This window comes from Colletes gigas, unplaced genomic scaffold (genome assembly GCF_013123115.1).
Source record: "Colletes gigas isolate AHSC1104 unplaced genomic scaffold, ASM1312311v1 Colletes_gigas_Sc00002, whole genome shotgun sequence".
NCBI classification, from domain to species: domain Eukaryota; kingdom Metazoa; phylum Arthropoda; class Insecta; order Hymenoptera; family Colletidae; genus Colletes; species Colletes gigas.
This window is the reverse complement of record NW_025106631.1, coordinates 5,236,616-5,256,167: the sequence shown is the minus strand read 5'-3', so window position 1 is coordinate 5,256,167 and position 19,552 is coordinate 5,236,616. Positions and strand designations below refer to the sequence as shown.

Sequence of the window (19,552 nt, the reverse complement as noted above, 5' to 3'; positions counted from 1 at the left end):
CGTTATCGTTCGTACGCCGTTTGGCCCTTTTCTTTGAAAAAATCCTCGGGTCACCGACTATCCTAGGAACAACGTTGTCTCTTTTTCCCCTCTATAATTTCTTCCTCTATACATAGTAGTCCAATTTGCACGCACTGCGTGCATAATAAATAAATACTTTCGAAAGTGCATATAAATCGGTGTATAATATGTTACATACAAACAATTCGGCTGTGTTTCGATACGTCAAAAAATTCTTTCCAGCTGGCAAGTATAGGAGAACATTTTTTCTTTTTAAATACGAGATTAATACGTTTCTATTTCTCGAAGGGGGGGAGGGGGGGGGAGGGGGGGATCCAGCGAACCTTCGTTCGTCGAAGAGGATAATCGTTCTGTTGCCCGGTGAAAATAATCTTTTGACGCGTTTGGCGAAAATGGGTCGTTCTCGATCTGCGAATTATATCTAAGTAGTAAAGAAATGGTTCGATTACCTCGTGAATGAAAATTAAAATCTTACTTTTTCCATGGGACGGGGGGAGGGGAGGGGATACATCGCGTGAACATCGTAGGTATCATACTTCGATAAAAACCATAAAAAAAATAAACATTTGCACAAAATGACTGAATGATAATTTCGCGCCATTTTTGTCCCATTCCCGACCAGCGAGGGGTTAACTCGTGTGAACGCTCAAATAATTTACAAGCCATCGGTCGACGATTTCAGCGTTCTCTTTCACCCAATGTATATTAAACTTGATTGTTTCTAGGCTTTGTTCTAATGCTCGTTGTCCGCTTCCAACGTCTACTTTCTTAAAGAACTCCGACACCTATGGTATAAGATCATATGTTACGCGGTTGTACGGAAAACGTGGCTGTAATTCAAAGTGTCTGGTGTACAAATTTGCTTCCGACGTTTTCCAATAGCTTTGGCGGTGAGTGGTGGTCATTCGATTAACTTGGACATCTGTCGACATACCTTCATAGAAACGTTAGTCGATTTGTGGTTGTATTATAAAGTTATTCTCGATTGAAAGTGTCAGTTTACGAGATAAATTCTCATAATTTGAGGGAGGTTTTAATTTTCTGCGAGAAATCTGCGGTTGAGGCTCATCGACTGCTCTCAAATACCACTCTTACACGAGAAGAACATCTCCACTTCAGTTGCAGTCCGCTGACTCACAAATATTGGTCGAAATCAGCGGACTGCAGCAAGAATGGAGATATAAACACGCTGTGCCTTCTTCTCGCTGAAGAACGATACTTATGGTGAGTCCCACGCGGGGACAGAACGTGTCGCGAGTGATTTCAACGCTCGATGAACGATGATTTTGACGTCAAAGACCGGCATGGCGATGAAAGAGAGAAGGTTTTCGAAGATGCAGAATTGGAGGCATTTCTTGATCACGACTCGTGTCGAACTCAAGAAGAATTGACACGATCATTGTGAGTGACTCAACAAGCTATTTCAAGACGCCTCAAAGACATGGGAATGATTCAGAAGCAAGAAAATTAGCGTACGAGTCGAAGCCAAGAGATTTCGGCGAAAACAAAGATGTACACCTAGAAATGCATAACACATGTGACGAATTTTGTCATTTTGGGCAGTAAATTTGAAAGATATCTGAGCGTCGAGATGTTGATCACCCAACTCTGTAACAGCTTTCCAGACGACGCGAGTTGCTCTATGATAGGGAACGAGAGAAATATTTTTGACTTACTTCGTGATAGTCGTACTCCGTAAAGAAATCAGAAATAACGACGGATATAAGTCCACCCATCGTGAGCGATCCGTTCCCGAACAGAGCATGTATTTGCGGCCAGTAGGCTTTCAGATGACGCCAAGCGAGGAACTGGCCCTCGGTGTTGCTGGCAACAGAGGCTATGACGGTTTCAACGTCTTGCGATCTCACGACATCTCGGTCCAACGAGTGCAGAAGATAACGTTGCAGCAACCAGGAATCTGTCGTCTTCCCCAACGCTTGTAACATTATTCTTTTTTCACTAGGTACTTGAGTGTTTTGATAATTCTGCCAACAGTGGTTCCACTCTTCCTCGCCACCAAATTTGATTCCTGCGCGTTAAACGTACGGTTCACTTTTAAGGGATAAAATTGTAAAAAGAAATTTTTATAACGAATCGTTAGATTAAAAAAAGAAAAATGTTGGAATGGAAAGCACCATACAACTGCACGTCTTAAAAATACGTAGCAAAAAGAAATTAACAAAATTCAAAAAAAGTCAGATAATAAAAAAATATTGTATAGTCTGAAAAATTGCTGATTATTAATAGCAGTTCGCGTTATAATTACTTCACAAATAAATGGTTCTTTTTTAACTGAGTTTATATTTTTGTCCACTCTACAAATAGCATTTTTCTTAAAATGGGTAATTATTTATTTTCTAAATGTTGCAAATCTTTAATAATGACAATATGTCTAACCATAACGATAAACGGGATAAAAATGCACTGAACTTCAAATTTTACTTTGACTGATTTACATTTTTTTTATAATTAAAATTACGTTAAGAGCGTGATTACCTGCAATGTATATAACATCTCGAATATTCGGAGCTATTCGTTCGCCTCTCAACATCCAATTTTCGAAGAGAGTTTTCGCAGGCTTCACGACATCGTCCAATTTTACGGACACGGCTGATTGGAGCACAGCGATTCTCAATAGTCTAAAAACGAGAAGATGACAAACTAAACACGACCGTACCAATATAACAAACGTTCGATCATTATAAAACTAACAGACTCCTACAATAAGTTACCAAATATTTGTTCTTCCCTGAATTTGCACATATTACGTTGTGTGGGCAATCCAACGAAAAGACTACTTTAAACTTTAAATTCATTTACATAACAAGTTGAGAGAAGAAATAAAATTTCATCATTTTCAAGAAAATCAAATTTGAAGTAAGCACATAATAGTGTTCGAGTATCATAAGTAGAAACAGTGAGCAATGAACAGACGCGCCAAGCCAAATCGTATTCGATCCAACGTGTATACTAGAAATTGTCAAACATCTCGAAAAGACATTTTCAATTAATTTTACCATGAAAAATCACTCCCTCGCCGGTTATGCGGTTATAACGACGGAATAACCTGTACAACAGATATTTTTAGAACCTTTTTAATCCCCGACGATTTGACGAAATGTACGTAGAATGAATTTACACCAATGGCGTTTAAGATAATACTGTTTGCAGTTATCGGTACCCACTTTTTCAAATGTGATCCTTCGTCCGTCCAACCGACGTATTTCGTAACCGGTGTTAACAATCGTTTTAAGAACGTGATGTATCTTTTGTATCCGGGACTTTCGCTTAATCTTCCTTTCCAGGAGTGCAGATATCCAAGAGCCGTGGCCCACGGGACGTAATCCCTTTCGTTCAGTAGATAAAGCGACAACTCGAGAGGTATAGTGGCGTTCAGCTCGCCCGCCTCGCAAAGCGTGAACGCATCGTCGATCAGATTAGCGCGATCCGCTGGACTGAATTTTGTGTGATCGTTTAACAAAGTAGCGAGGATCGACGACCACATCTCCTCCGGATAAGTAACACGATAAAATCCACTCTGATTCACGTTACATTTTATGTATTCGACGTCATTAGGTACCTCGAATGTTACTAAAAATATGTAACGCTTGTACCACGCAAAGCTTGATAGAATCGATCATCAGCCAATAAATTCATTGGCTCTTCCAACAGATATATATTTAATCCACCAATTTACGAACGATTATTATTTAATTAGAAGTTCATTAGAAGTGTACAATTTTTAGTTATTTCTAAACGTTGATAAAGAGTTAGAGAGTTATTGGCTGATAATTAATTTGAAAATATAGTTTAATATTTGTTTAACGTTTGAAAAATGATTTCACTGTAAATGTTCTATATGTTACCATCGGTTAAATTCATCCACACGTTGTGAAGCTTGCGCGGTTCTTTGTCTGTATAGTAGCTCAACGGGACGTACCACTTGTAGTCAAAGGGCGATTTTGGTTGTAATAATTCTGTGTCATTTTCTTTTGGCGAATGTAAGAACCGTTTCTGTGATGCTGTGATAGTGTTTCCATCACGCGTGATCGTGATCAGTGGAAAACCCATTTGTTGGGTCCACGTATCCATGATGGCCTGCCAACACATTTAGTCTCGTTAGAAACTAACATTTACAAATGGCGGGTGACTCAGGTACTCCAAAATTATGGATAAAACTTCAAAACGTTGCCATTTTGTCAATTTCTTCTAGTTCGTGCTATAAATACACTCGCGTAGTTTAATAATTTCTTTCGTTTTTCGTAAGTGTCCTTCATGTTATCCGAATGAAACTAAATGTTAAAGTGGTATAATTCTTGGACTATCTTGTAGAAATTAAAAAACAATACAATGTCATTTAAAGTGTGCAATTAACATTTCTTAGATGCATGTTCGATTTAACACTTTAATTTCGTCTTGTGACATTCTCTTTAAGTCGGAAAAAACGATTGGATAAATATATTCGAATAAATGATTTACAAACAAAAAGTCTCGAAATTTTTTTAACGCAGTTTCTACTAACAAAAATTGAGTAACGTATACGTTTAGGTTAATACGTACTTTTACATCGAAGGTGTGATTGGCATGCTTCGTAAAAACAGCCCAAAGATCGTTCGTGTCAGCGTTTCCATACGCGTGGGAGTTCAGATAGTCGTTCAATCCACTTTTGAGAACGTCCTCGCAGAGAAAGCCTTCGAGCATGTTTAGAATGGAAGCTCCTTTGCTGTAACTGATGTCGTCGAAAATGGCTTCTATTTCGTTGGGGTCTTTCACCGGCACGCTTATAGGGTGGCTGCTGGTTAAAGCATCGAGAGAGAGGGCTGGTTGGGTTTTGTCTGAAATAAATTGATCCATCATGCTCCACTCGGGCGAGATGTAATTTACTCCTTTATATTCGAAGAAACTGGCTGCTCCCTCGTTCAACCATAGATCGTTCCACCACTTCATAGTAACGAGATTACCGAACCACTGATGGGCCAATTCGTGGGCCACGACTATCGCCACCCATTCGTGGTCAGTCGTTGACGCCTCTTGCGGATCGTAAAGTATAGATGTTTCTCGGTACGTGATTAGACCCCAATTCTCCATTGCCCCGGCGGCAAAATCGGGAATAGCTATTAAATCTACCGAAAAACAGTGAAATTCATTTATTAATGGCGAATAACAATTACTCGTAAGCTTAATACATCGACGATTACGATCGTATACATAGGGGAGGTTCCTTTAGCCACAAACGGCACTCATTTTTTAAAGAAAACCACCAATGAGATCATTAATCGCTGAATTGTATGTTCCTTGAACAAAATGGTACCTTTCCCAGTATATACAGGGTGTTTGGCCAACCTTGTGAAAAATTTTAATGGGAGATTCTAGGGTCCAAAATAAGACGAAAAGAGTACCAATTTGTTTATTGAGGCATCGTTGAAAAATTATTGACAAAATTGTTAAAATCATTAATAAAATTTGTACACCTACACGAATTTTTCCCCCCAAAAGAACAACTTTTTCAATATTCTGAGAATTTCTACATATTCTTGAATAAAACACGAGTTGTTTGCACTTGGAAACATTAAAATCGTCCAATCTGTTCAGGAGTTATGAATTTTTAAACATACGCATGAAATTTCATTTATGGTCAGACATTGTGTTTTCGGTAAAGAATTTTTTTCTCGAAAGTGCGTAGGATTTGGGGGGTAGGTCTATTCACCAGAAATTATTGTAATGGACCCCTGCAACCGAAAGTATTTTTTCCAGAATGATTTGAAATTTTTTAATTTAGTCGATAAAGTCCACCTTCCTGAATTTTTTTCTCGAAAGTGTGTAGGATTTCGGGACTATGTCTATTCACCGGAAATGATTGTAATTGACCCCTGCAACCGAAAATAATTTTTTCAGAACGATTTGAAATTTTTTAATTTAGCCGAAAAAGTCCACCTTCCTGAATTTTTTTCTCGAAAGTGCGTAGGATTTCGGGGCTATGTCTATTCACCGGAAATGATTGTAATTGACCCCTGCAACCGAAGATAATTTTTTCAGGACGATTCGAAACACTTGAAATTTCAGGGGAATCGTTCATTCATGATCAGACATTATACTGTCTGTAAGGAATTTTTTTCTCGAAAATGGTTAGGATTTCGAGGGTATGTCTATTGACCAAAAATGATTGTAATTGACTCCCGCAGCCAAAAATATTTTTTCCAGTACAATTTGAAATATTTTTTTTTGCCGAAAAATTGTCTGCTCAGAATGGATCTTTGAACGTTAATAACTGTTTAACAGAGCCTCAATCAACAAATTGGTATTCTTGATTTTCATCTTATTTTGGCCTGTAGAATCTCCCGTTCATATTTTTTTCAATGGTGGCCTAACATCCTATATAGGAACGAGCGAATACGATTCGGTTTCACAGTATTCGTCGTTTAATTGAAGAAATAAATTTATTGAAATTGTTTGCACTCGTTTATATTACGTACCTTGCTTGGGTAATGGGTAACGTACTCCGAAAAAAGATTCGAAGTAATCCATTATACGAGCAGCAGTATTGACAGCATATTTCGCCTGTGGAAGCATCGCCTCCGCCGCGTAAACACTTACGGAAATGTTCCTCTTTGTCAACTCGGAGACTCGTTTAAAATCACACACCACGAATGCCACCAAGTACGTCGACATTTCGAGAGATTCTTGGAAATCATCACGGAGCTGGAAATTTTATTCAAAATTTAAATATGTAATTCTCGATATTTCTTTACTATTTACTGATCAAAATGGTATTTTACTCGGCTCTGATCGTGCTATTTTGAAGAAACCGATAAAACTTGGAAAGTGGATAAATCAAGATGTTCAATACCAGAAATTATCGACAAAGAGCGCGATTGGATAAAAATCGATCATTTTACGACCTTATGAACGTGATAACAGACAGTTTCAATATCGATACAAATGAAACAATCCTCGAAACTTAGAGGATTTGAAAAAAAAGAAAATTTTAAAGTTTCAAACATGAAGAACGACCAAGTGGTGACTTTAAGTCTAAGACCTCGTCTAAAAGCCAAGAAATCCAAGTTTTAAAAGTTGAAAATCAAGATCATGCAGATATCTCTTTCCGGCGGTAAAACCATCAAATAAAAGTTAAGCAGGATTGTTCAAATTGTTCGCCATGTGATATTGTAGATGAAGAAGACATCGACACATTGGCGATCGCTAATGCTTTGCTAATTTTTTAAAATTGCTTCGAACAGAAGATATTCTTACTTTGTTCTACATATAACATATTTAAAAATAAAATTATCTTAAAATAATGACGCGAAGGAATAATGAACTATAGTGGCTTTAAATGAAAAAATATAACAAATTATAATTTATTAAATTAAAGTTGCGTTAAATTAAAATAGTATTTTTTGTTTTTTTTGTGTTTTAAAAATTAAGTTGCTTATGTAGAATTAAAAAAAAATATCTGTTTTTAATAAATTAACTCCCCTTTTTGTACTGGCTCTGGGCCTCATATAACACGGTATTTTTTAGGAGCCTAACTATCGTGTTATAGTAGGGTTACCTGTACGTAAATAAATAGAAAGAAACCCTAATCGTAAAAAGCACAAGCTATCGTTCAGAATTTGTCGATCGGTGATTATCGGAAGTTATAATTGTGTGTTTTACACTCACAAGTCCCGTTCCCATGTAAAATCCAGCGTCCTCGGTATTCATTACAGGCATATTGCACAACGCAATGTGAAACCTATCTCTGAATATCGAGACTTTAAATTTGGCTTTGAAATGTGGCTCGTCGAAGCACGGAAACGCCGATCGCGCGTACGTCGGTTCAAAGTGGGTGGTAGCCAAGTACCTACAGTCGAAAAAAACACCGGTTTACGAATATCTTCGTAAACGGGGCTGCATCTTGTGATACTCTTACAAACAGAAAATTATTACAGTTTCAGAGTAACCTCTTTTCTCCTTCTGGGGTAACGTAGCTACTAAGATAGAATCCCTCGAGTTCGTTCCTGAGTTTCGAGATGAATCTTAGGTGTACTGAATAGTTCCCCCTTTTCCGAAATTTACTTTCCTCCAGTTCTAAATATAACTGCTGGTGTTTCGGATACTCCAGGAGCTTAGCGATTTTTAATCTATGGCCCTTACGGTCTTGAACCATCTGGAAATATTTAAAACGCATAGAAACGTCCTCGAACGTCCATCCCCGTAATCTCAAGGCGTAAGTACTTACTTTTTCATTTATTGTCAAATTTTTACTATGGAAGACGATATAGTTGGTCTCTTTATCGACATAGAATTCGATCGTGACCTGTCCTAGAAAACGATAAACGAGCATTAGTTCCTCCACGCGTACATTCTTCTAGCGTTTGAAAATTTGAGTGCATAAAATCAGGGAAAATAGTTTCCCTTCTACGTATTTATATTCTTTACCTTCGAAGTTACGCTTATCCACAAATTATGCTTAGCTCGTACGGAATTTGTCTTAATCTTTTCGTTACAAATGTTCTCTATTTAACCCCTTGCCTTACGATTTTATTTCCAACTTATCACGTCTCTGAGACGTAATAGTAAGCTAAGGGGTTAAATATTCTAACAAAACGACAATGTGCCACTTACCTTTTACTTCTAAGGTGGTAAGATTTGGGTGAATAGTGATGTTGTACCTAGTAGGATGCGCAAATGTAGGTAGTCTTACGTTGTTCCAGGGGAACACCTGCAATTCCATTCGATTTAATTACACTTGCACCCTGAATGGTATAACGTTTCACGAAATATACGCTCGATATCTTTAATACTGACATCGTGCATATGATAATAGAACATGAATGCTCGCACTTAGGTTTGCACTATGGATTGTAGTCACGCCCTGCAATTGATTTCCCGCCGAGACGTTTCGTATAAACGTTTAGCTTTAAACATAAAGAGTAATATTCCACGTATGTGATCGATTTGCATCACCGTGGTTTTCGACCATTTTCATTTCTATTGTAATTCGATAAAATAAATTTAATTTACTAGATTCGGAAAATCTCTGTAGAAAAATAGGAATCGTTTGATCGTTACTTGAATTTACAAGCTCATTTCGATGATACAAGGTGGTTCTTTCGTATTATGTTACACGAGTATAGAGTCTTTCCATTGCTCCGTGTTTTAAATCCAAAGTACATACGACGAGGTACATGTTTTGCTCTAGTTCGTCATTACGATTCTATATATCCGGGAAAACAAACATAAATGACCATACCTCTCCATTAGTCGCAAGAGGCACGCTACTTTTTTCATCGTCCTCGATTTCTAGGTTGGCTGGCTTCTCTCCAGCGCAAGGGCAGTCTACAAAAATTAAACACGAGAGCATGTTAAAGAACAAAGGCTATTCGACGGTATATAATATATATACTATAAAAAAATTTTTTTAACTATCAGCATTAATATGCACGATTTGTTATTTACTTAATGTTAATGTTATAGTAACGTTATTATAATGTAAAAATACTATTCTGTGGTCCCGCGAAGGCAATGATGAGTGATATGGTGAAAAGAATCGCAAAAACAACGGTGGCGATGCAGAGAGCCCTTTTCTGAGAACACATAACTCCATTGTGCTCATAAATATTACGTTTGTGCAATCCTGAGTTGTTATCTCCTAGAACAAACGGTCTCCTGGAGAATGATCAGTTTATATCAGGTGTACACATAATTTTCATTTAAATAACGTACGTGCTTTCAAAAAATTTACATCGCTAATACTTTCGTCGTTAGATTAACGGATATAAAAAAAGGAAACGTAACACGATTACGAGGAATCGTTTAATGCCGAGGGAAAACGCACGATGCACGATGCTGATAAAATTTTTCCACGTGAAAAATCTTACGCTCACCGACATAGGAATCGCGTCAAGTTTAGCGTCCCCGGCTACGGACACTTGACACAGATTTTTTATTAGTTAGTGTCGGTAACACAGTTATCTTGGACGGTGTGAAATATTTATTTTGTTTGTAATTATGAAATATTCCACAATAATCGAGTACAAACGAAGTAATTTTTAATTCCAAGTTGTTCGAACGAGCTATTTAATTGTATTCCCCAAGGTCACTCTTTTAAAGATTTCAAGTTCATCGACAGTTTTCTTGATCAACCCATTAGCTTATGAAATATTAAGTTTGCTATACTTTTTTAAATATCTGGACCTGAATTTGATAAAAAGAAATTTGGTATCAAACTGATTCTATAATCAGAATGTTAAATGGTTTTGTTTAAAAAATATCGATGACCTTGAAGAAAATGTTTTTCCTTCGTTATTTTTAATCTTGCGACAGTTTATTTTGTGACGGAGATATTTAGAAATTTTTCATATTAAACACATGATGAGATGCTTGACCAAAACATCCCCGTTTTTCACAACAATATCGAAATATTTAGGACTTTCCTATAAGCGTTGTTCTACTTTAAGCAGGTCTGAACAGTGTTTGTATGTTCCCTACGAGTCACTGATCGGTAAGATGACTTTCGAATGACCTTGTGTACGACAATTTCTGTATACAAGACAATTCGAAGGTCACTGAACCCAATATCAACTAAAAAACACTGTGCACAGAAGTATGTACAATCCCGGTTTAAAATCACGAGCCTCGAAAACTGAACAATTATTTTCAATTGTTGCGGATTGTTAAGAAAAAGGAAGACTCGTCGAATCGAGCATAGAGCAACAAACTTCCAAGTAAACAATAATATGTATCAAAGACCTATCCACGAGCAAATGAATTCGATTAATTTCGTGGTACAAAATCTAGCAAGAATTTATCAATTTGCATGAAAACCTTAAATACATCGAGGCGACGGTTTCAATCGCGATTCGTTCTGTTGTCACTGCTAAACGATAATGTGACGAGGACGTGATTACGACCTACTTATCGCCGACAACGCAGTCGAAATAATTAAACGTAACAAACAATGGATAAAGACAGTACGCGTACGCGAGAATAAGCGGGTTAGCCTGCTTTAATTTGAAAGATCAAAAGCGTCTCTTTTATTGATCGCACGCACGTGCTTCTCGTATAGTCTATTCGCAGCCCGGAGGGTCGTAAGTGGGGCATCTGGTCGAACGATTTCAAAGGTAAAGGAGAGAATCGCGGGTGACGAAAAGAGATGGAAAGATGTGGAAATAAGACGGGAAGAGGAAACGATGTCGAACGACAAACGGAAGCAGCAGGACGGGAAGCACGAGAGGTCAAGAGAGGCGCTAAAAACAAGACGAAAGGGAATCGGTACGCGTTGGCAACCCCCTCCCCCTCCCCTGACAATTAACCTAGTTTCCTAGAAGGTGTCTCACCTGTCAAAAAAGCAACGTCATCCACATCTTGCTCGCTCATCGCGAAACAATTCGGCGGAGGTCTCCGACGAACGATTTCTTTTACCTGGCCGTCGTTGGTGGCATATAAAATCTTTATCAGGGGTTCTCTCTGTTCAGCCAGAATTTGGGCGGCCGTGCTCGTGGTTACCTTGTCCCGACCGACGGTTTACTTCGGTGGACTAGGTGCGTTGTTTTGTGTGCCAAGGTCACGGAATCGCCGTAGCGGAATCGACAAAAATTTACCTGCACTCGCGCGAGGGGGGGCCACGGCGGCTCGATTCCGGGGCTCGGAACTAACCCTCGCGGTTCTCGCCTTGGTTTAGTTTCGCCCCTTTGCGATTACACGGGCCGTACGAAATCTTAGCGGCGGGTACGTAGCCCGATCGTGAACTTATGGGCCACGGTGCTGTCGAGACCACCGATCCGCGAATACAAACGCGTACACAGGCACAGGAACGAGCACGAACAGGAGCACGAATACGACTAGGGCCACATAGACGGCCACGACCACAACCACGGTCACAAGCACAAGCAGGAGACCGAGAACGAGCGCGATCAACGAGATCCCGAGGACTCTCGACAACGTGACGACGTACGAGCTTACAAAGACACCGAACGGCTCGACAACGCCGACAAGTCTATAACTCGCGACGTGCCTTGACATTTCATCAGCATTTAAGCGTAGATATAGCGACCGTGGAGTTGGACAGACATGGCGACTTTCTAAACCCCTTTCGGTGGCGAATTGCTTTACGGGGTTGGATTTGCAACCCTCGCCACACCGTACTCCGTTTCGCCTCGCCTTGCAGCGAAGGTGGTTAGCTTTACAGTGGCGCCATCCGTGACCCACCCTTTATAGTGACTGATACGGTCGACTTGCCGCTCCATTTCTACATCGGGGTTGGTAAGAAAACTTTCTACTTATGTAATTGTACGCGTTTCCACGAACCACTGGCAAATTTCAAACGAAACCGTTATTATCAAATTACGGAATAAAAATAACAAATTTTGTCACTTATCGATCGACTGCAAATGTTTATGCGATTGTGGGACATTTTTATTTTTAAAAAAATTTTAAATGCACTTGATGTACGAAAATATGAGGCATAGTTAAAGTAAAATGTGAATTATTATACTTAGGGGTTGAGATAACCCTCTACAAAGTTTTGATTTCATGAATTCTATTAATAGAAATATGAATTTTTATAGAGAGACGCAGTCTAGTTATTAGATATAGTTACGTGCAATTGTTATGTGAAGGGGTTCTATGGGGAACTCGATTTAGAGTAAATAACTATGAAATGTGAGATACTTTCATTCTTCGTTAGAAAGCAATCAGAAGAATATTCATGTTTTTCAGTTAATAATAGACTGCAAATGTTTATGCGATTGTGGGACATTTTTATTTTTAAAAAAATTTTAAATGCACTTGATGTACGAAAATATGAGGCATAGTTAAAGTAAAATGTGAATTATTATACTTAGGGGTTGAGATAACCCTCTACAAAGTTTTGATTTCATGAATTCTATTAATAGAAATATGAATTTTTATAGAGAGACGCAGTCTAGTTATTAGATATAGTTACGTGCAATTGTTATGTGAAGGGGTTCTATGGGGAACTCGATTTAGAGTAAATAACTATGAAATGTGAGATACTTTCATTCTTCGTTAGAAAGCAATCAGAAGAATATTCATGTTTTTCAGTTAATAATAGACTGCAAATGTTTATGCGATTGTGGGACATTTTTATTTTTAAAAAAATTTTAAATGCACTTGATGTACGAAAATATGAGGCATAGTTAAAGTAAAATGTGAATTATTATACTTAGGGGTTGAGATAACCCTCTACAAAGTTTTGATTTCATGAATTCTATTAATAGAAATATGAATTTTTATAGAGAGACGCAGTCTAGTTATTAGATATAGTTACGTGCAATTGTTATGTGAAGGGGTTCTATGGGGAACTCGATTTAGAGTAAATAACTATGAAATGTGAGAAACTTTCATTATTCGTTAGAAAACAACCAGAAGAATATTCATGTTTTTCAGTTATCGATTTACTGCAAATATTTATGGGAAATTTAGATTATAGGAAATTTTTATTCTAAAAGAAATTCAGAATTGCAAATATATAAGACATACTTCAATTAAGATACAAATTATTATACTTCCATCAATTCTATTAATAAAAATATGAATTTGCATAAAGATAGTTTGGTCATTAAACGCAATTACGTGTAATTGTTACGTGAGGGACTCGATTTAGATTAAATAACTATAAAATATGAGAAACTTTCATTCATCGTCAGAAAGTAACGAAAGAAAACACAAAATATTACGTGGAATGAAATTTTCGATCGGACGTATTAATATAAAATTTACGAAAAAAATTCATGTTTTTCAATTATTAAATATCATTGCATATAATAGTCACGTGATAGAGTACTAAAGGGGACTCGATTTAAAGCACATAACTGTAAAATGTGAGAAACTTTCATTCATCGTCAAAAAATAACGAAGAAAAACACAAAATGTTACGTGAAATGAAATTTTCGATCGGCCATCTTAATATAAAATTGACGAAAAATGTTTTTCAGTCACAAAGTATTCTAAAAATAAAGTCCAGGTTCGATACCTGCGTAAACTATCTAACTTTAAGAAAATTGTTTAAAAATCGAACGAAGAGGTTGACAAGATTCTACATTAATTTACAAACAGTAAAATCGATATTGAAAAATTGTTTTTTGTAATTTAAAGTCGTCTATTCATACCCACAAAAAATTCAAATCCAAAGTAACTAATAGTTTTGTTAAAAAGAATTGATAAATATCAGTTACTTCTAAAACTATTATATTATAAGATAATCCCTCCTCGATATTGTTGTTTTTATCGTTGCAAAAAATATTTTACTGCTTTGCCACGATGGCAACTGGCATTATCATGTTAGAAAATAAAGTGTGAAGTGTCTCCAAACCAGTTCTCGATACCAGAAATTAAAAAATAGCGAATGTGAATATCTAGTTTTCTACTAACATTCTCGATTGCATTAAAATGCGAGTTTTGAAGGAAAACTACAGCCACAGAAACAGTAAAAAAAATTTCTGAGAATTTGGAAAAAATCCTGTAATGATTTGCACGTGTCAAAAGTGGTTTCCAATCTTCCAATCTGGAAAGTTTGATTCAGAAAATCACATTCTACCAACAAAAAATGATAGATGAAAATAATTTACTGGTGACAATTGCTACAAATCGATTAAGTACGATTAAAGAACTTGCATCGAGGGTTAATATTTCTCAAACGTGTGTCATTAAAATTCTTCGCGAAAAAACCGAGTTGGATCGTCCATCGAAATGAGTTTCACTCGTCAATCCTGAATCAAATCGTTACGTACGATGAAATATGGATATTTTCTAACAATGATACTCGAAGAAGACAATGGTGTAATCCAGGTGAACGCCTGAACCTATAGCAAAGAAAGATTTGCATTCAAAGAATCTAATGCTTTGTATAGAATAATTTATTATGAACTTTTCCCACCAAAGCAAAGATCATTGACTGAGATCATTAACGAATATTTAACGATAAATCGACTATATTTCGTCGATAGAAAAGGAGTCGTGTTCTATCAGGACAGTGTGAAACAAAATGGAGGACTTAAATTGGAAAATTATCATCCCCCACAATTTAGTTACAAAATTATCTAAAGGGAAGAAGCTTCAATGAAGAAACCACCTTTCAAGAATATTACCCGTAAAAACCACAAAAATGTTAGGAGAATAGTGTTAAAAACTCGTGGAGATTATGTCACTGATTGAATAAATCACTTCCTGTAAAAACAGTGGACCTAATAGAATGAGAAGAAAGCTAGGATTACATATATGAAAAGACTGCATAGTTCCATTCACAATGTAAGTGCAAGTTACGAACCATTACACATAAAAAGATTAAAAATTATCCAAAAATAATCCCTTTTGCGTGTTTCGACTCTTTGGTATATCAAGCGTTTGTATTTTCGTTTAGAAAGGAATGTTCCAGTTTCTGGAATAACCTCGTACGTTATCTTACATGCGCATTAATATTAATTTTTCTCATCAAGTAAAGTAGCCATGAAAATAGTTCCGGATTGGTCAAGTTTACGCGATATTTCAACAGATACTAATTTCGATTCTGACAATCTGGATAGAACAGGAGCATTTATAAACGTCTGAACTTTTGAACTTCTGACCTTTTCAACGTAGGTTTGTTTCTGCCTTAAATGGCTATCTGCTTTTCGATAAAAGTTATTCTAATACTTCGGGATTTTATGCCATCCGTAAAAATTGGCGAACATAATTCTCCTCGTGGATTACACGTATGCTACGTATAGTAAACTACATAATGGAAAAAGTGAGTATGTTTAACGATTTTATATGCACAAAAGCGTTTATAAGAAAATCAAATGTTTCGCGTTGACTCGAATTTGAAAAAAGTGACTAATGATTTTCAAAAGAAATTATCAGGTCCAGTAATAATTTTTGTATTCAAATTCATAAATAAGACTCGTTATAAAGACTCGTTTTTTTCGAAGAGTAAAATAACATAAGGATGACAAAGAAAAATATTAATTTTATTTGCCGTCGAAATCGATCTTCCGCAAAAAACATTGTTATGGTGTTGTCAAGATTCTGGACGCTTGAAGCATCTGAAAAAGAATGGTGCAGCATATTAATCACTATCAACGTCGCCATAATCCGATCGTGAATTTTTGCGAACTGTTTGTGACATTAAAATACAAATTTTTAACGCGATGAATATGAGAATACTGGTTCACCGAAAAAGGTGACATAACTTTTCCACGTATGGATTTTGTAAAAAGAATATTTTAATTAATTTGTAGCTAAATTAAACCGATTGTATCAACAAAAAAAAATTTTGTTTGGAAAGGGTAAATGTATAATAGTTGTTCTCGTTCTTTTATCACACTTTTCGACCATTTATAAATAGCTGGGAGAGGGCAAGTGCCCTGTTTGCTCCACCCTCTGACTACCCTCTTGTTTCGCTTCACGCGACTATAGTTAGGTTAATATAAGATTGATCTCTGGTGGATATCCGTGAAAAGAGCAGTGAAAACATTCTTTTTATAAACATGGCGTCCTCGGTATTATTTTTGTAGCGCTGGGAAACGTTGGTCGGAAATAAATGTAGATGGTGTACCAGAATTATATGTCACGACCACCACAGTGTGATTCTACATCTCTGGATCGTTGGAGATCTATCAACAATTCTGCCTAATTTTTCGTAATCAAACTTTTTCTATGATTTTATCATATTCTACAAATTATGATTCATAACATAGAAATCATATACTGAACCATATCATTCTCTTGAAAAATTATATTAAAGCTTCATTAATTTATAAATGTACATTTATCACATTTTAAAGAAACTGAGATTCAAAGAATGAAATTAAATCCTGGACTTTTGGATGAAATATGGAACAATTTAAAAATGAGAGTACAAGTGTATTTAACGAACGTTGGTTCTCATGTAGAACCAACACAAGCACGTTTATTAAGGGGCATTGAATTTTCAGTTAAGATAAAATTAAAAGCAAGCAATTATTTAAAAAAAGAATGTTCTCAATTTGTAAGTCTGACGCTTGTAGACACGAGTACTATTACAGAGTCGACCTTAACTATCCAGTTTCTTCTTTAAAATGTGAGAAATGTAAATTTATAAATTAATAAAACTTTAATATAATTTTTTTAAGAGAGCTACATCTCCACCGATATAGAAATAAAAAATCACACTCGTGATGGTCGTGACATATAATTTTGGTACGCCCTATACATGAAGAGACTCAGGAATATACGATCACACTTCAGAGGGAGGATCTACACACTAAAATAAGAGAAAAATGTCATACGACCGCATGTCCTACGTACACCTTAGTTTTCGAGTTATGGAGTCTCCAAGAAAAAGTTCATCTCATGAGTAAACACGTGTTACTGCAAACCTCAACAAGCAACCAAAAGTTTTTGTTGATATGTAAAAAGGAACCGTGTGAAAACAGTCTTTTGTGGAACTATAGTTTCTTTCAACTCTGCTAAATGGGGATTTAAACAAGGGCGAAATGTCTATTTCACCATGGAGCCAACGAAACGAAAGAACGACCTTAGAACTTGCATAGTTGTGGAAGAGAATCGAAGGTATATACTTCATTGATTTTGTTATATTTATACAAATTGTACCCCCAAAATAAAACGAGAAAACGAGTAGAACTTATGGGTCAATCTAAATCTGTACGAGGAATGTAACGGGATAGGAACTTTTGTCTCAAAATCTGAAAAAAACTGAAGACACGTGTTCGGGGACAAAGCATTCAAAATGGCGGGACTAACAATAAGTACAAAACGATGAATGTCTTCTGATGGAATTCGATAGAATTGAAATAAACTTCTTAAATCATGATAAATTATACAAACAGGCAATCAATGATAAATTATTCTTGGAGAAGCACGTGTTCGATGCAATACTTAACCTCTTAATCTAATAATAAAACGATAACAGGTGAAAAATTACAATATCCTACGATCCTAGCGCCTTCTTTAGTAGATAATTTACCGACCTAGGTACAGCTAAGCAATGGCGGACAGAGAGCAGTACCACAGACGAAGTATACGAGTAGACCTTACCGGAAGTTATAATTTTTTAAATATTCACACGAATTCGGGGAAACATTTCTGGCCACAAATTATATTTCTGTTAAAGAATTTTTTTTCTCGAAAGTGCGCAGGAATTCGGGGGTATGTCTAATGACCAAAAATGATTGTAATTGACCCCCACAACTAAAAATATTTTTTTCAGAACGATTTGAAATTTTTTAATTTTGTCGACTTTATCCACCAACTCGAATTTTTTTCTCAAAAATGCGTTGGATTTCGGGGGTATGTCTATTCACCAAAAATAATTGTAATTGACCCCTATAAATAAAAATAATTTTTCCAGAACGATTTGAAATTTTTTAATTTTGTCGACCTTATTCACCAATTCGAATTTTTTTCTCAAAAGTGCGTAGGATTTCGAGGGTATGTCTATTCACCAAAAATTATTGTAATCGACCCCCACAACTAAAAATATTTTTTTCAGAACGATTTGAAATTTTTTAATTTTGTCGACTTTATCCACCAACTCGAATTTTTTCCTCAAAAGTACATAGGATTTCGGAGATATGTCTAATGACTAAAAATGATTGTAATCGACCCCTGTAGCTAAAAATATTTTTTTCAGAACGATTTGAAATTTTTTAATTTTGTCGACTTTATCCACCAACTCGAATTTTGTTCTCAAAAGTGCGAAGGATTTCGGGGGTATGTCTAATGACCAAAAATAATTGTAATTGACCCCTATAACTAAAAATATTTTTTTCAGAACGATTTGAAATTTTTTAATCTTGTCCACTTTGTCCACCAACTCGAATTTTTTTCTCAAAAGTGCGTAGGATTTCGGGGGTATGTCTATTCACCAAAAATGATTGTAATTGACCCCCACAACCGAAAATAATTTTTTTAGAACGATTTGAAATTCTTTAATTTCACCGAAAAGTTTCTGCATTTACTCTCTGTCGATTTTATTTTTAAATTCGTTTCTTATTTTTAATAAATTTGTTTGAGGCTCTACGAAAGTGTCGTTTAATACTTTTGTGTACTCTACTTCGAGAATAAATTTCAATAAAATATATTCACTATTAAAGGAGTTATGGTCGTTTGAAAATTGGAGCATTTTCTTGAGGTTTTTTTCATTTTACGTGGTCAAGCAAGAACTTTTCGAATATTTTTGGAATTTATACACATTCTTGACTAAAATACACGTTGTTTGCATTTTGAAACATTGAAATCCTCCGATCCGTTCAGGAGTTATGATTTTTTAAACATACCATTGAATTGCCATTGAAATATGGCGATCGATAGATTGAAACGTTACTTGTGAGTTGGTCCAATCAAGGGAAGACAGACTTACTGTTACAAAAGCAAACGGTGAGTCAACTTCCTATTAAAACTTTCAACTATTCAATTTAAGTAACTATCAACCCCCTTAACGCTCATATTTTCCAGATTAACCAAGAATGATCAGTTTTCTTTATTGGATTTGTTTCCAAGCTGTATAAAAATACAATTTTCATTAATTGCAATGTTGTATCCGACGTAT

At 36.1% G+C, this 19,552-nt stretch overlaps 1 protein-coding gene across 2 annotated transcripts in view; it reads right to left on the bottom strand.

Annotated features, from left to right (window-relative positions):
* Positions 1-512: 512 nt before the first annotated feature.
* Positions 513-19,552, bottom strand: part of LOC122401936 (glutamyl aminopeptidase-like) — a 28,670-nt gene continuing 9,630 nt past the window's right edge. Inside the window, exons 3-15 of one of the 2 annotated variants that reach the window (XM_043404391.1) lie at positions 9,506-9,655; positions 9,257-9,342; positions 8,629-8,725; positions 8,243-8,325; positions 7,965-8,170; positions 7,684-7,864; positions 6,495-6,720; positions 4,582-5,144; positions 3,888-4,119; positions 3,207-3,612; positions 2,518-2,660; positions 1,698-2,050; positions 513-806 (exon numbers count right to left, since the gene is read on the bottom strand). In XM_043404391.1, coding sequence (XP_043260326.1) covers positions 651-806; positions 1,698-2,050; positions 2,518-2,660; positions 3,207-3,612; positions 3,888-4,119; positions 4,582-5,144; positions 6,495-6,720; positions 7,684-7,864; positions 7,965-8,170; positions 8,243-8,325; positions 8,629-8,725; positions 9,257-9,342; positions 9,506-9,655 — 2,882 coding nt within the window. In that variant the 3' untranslated portion in view covers positions 513-650. Of the gene's footprint in view, positions 807-1,697; positions 2,051-2,517; positions 2,661-3,206; positions 3,613-3,887; positions 4,120-4,581; positions 5,145-6,494; positions 6,721-7,683; positions 7,865-7,964; positions 8,171-8,242; positions 8,326-8,628; positions 8,726-9,256; positions 9,656-19,552 lie in introns of both variants that reach the window. The other variant, XM_043404400.1, reaches the window with a different exon arrangement.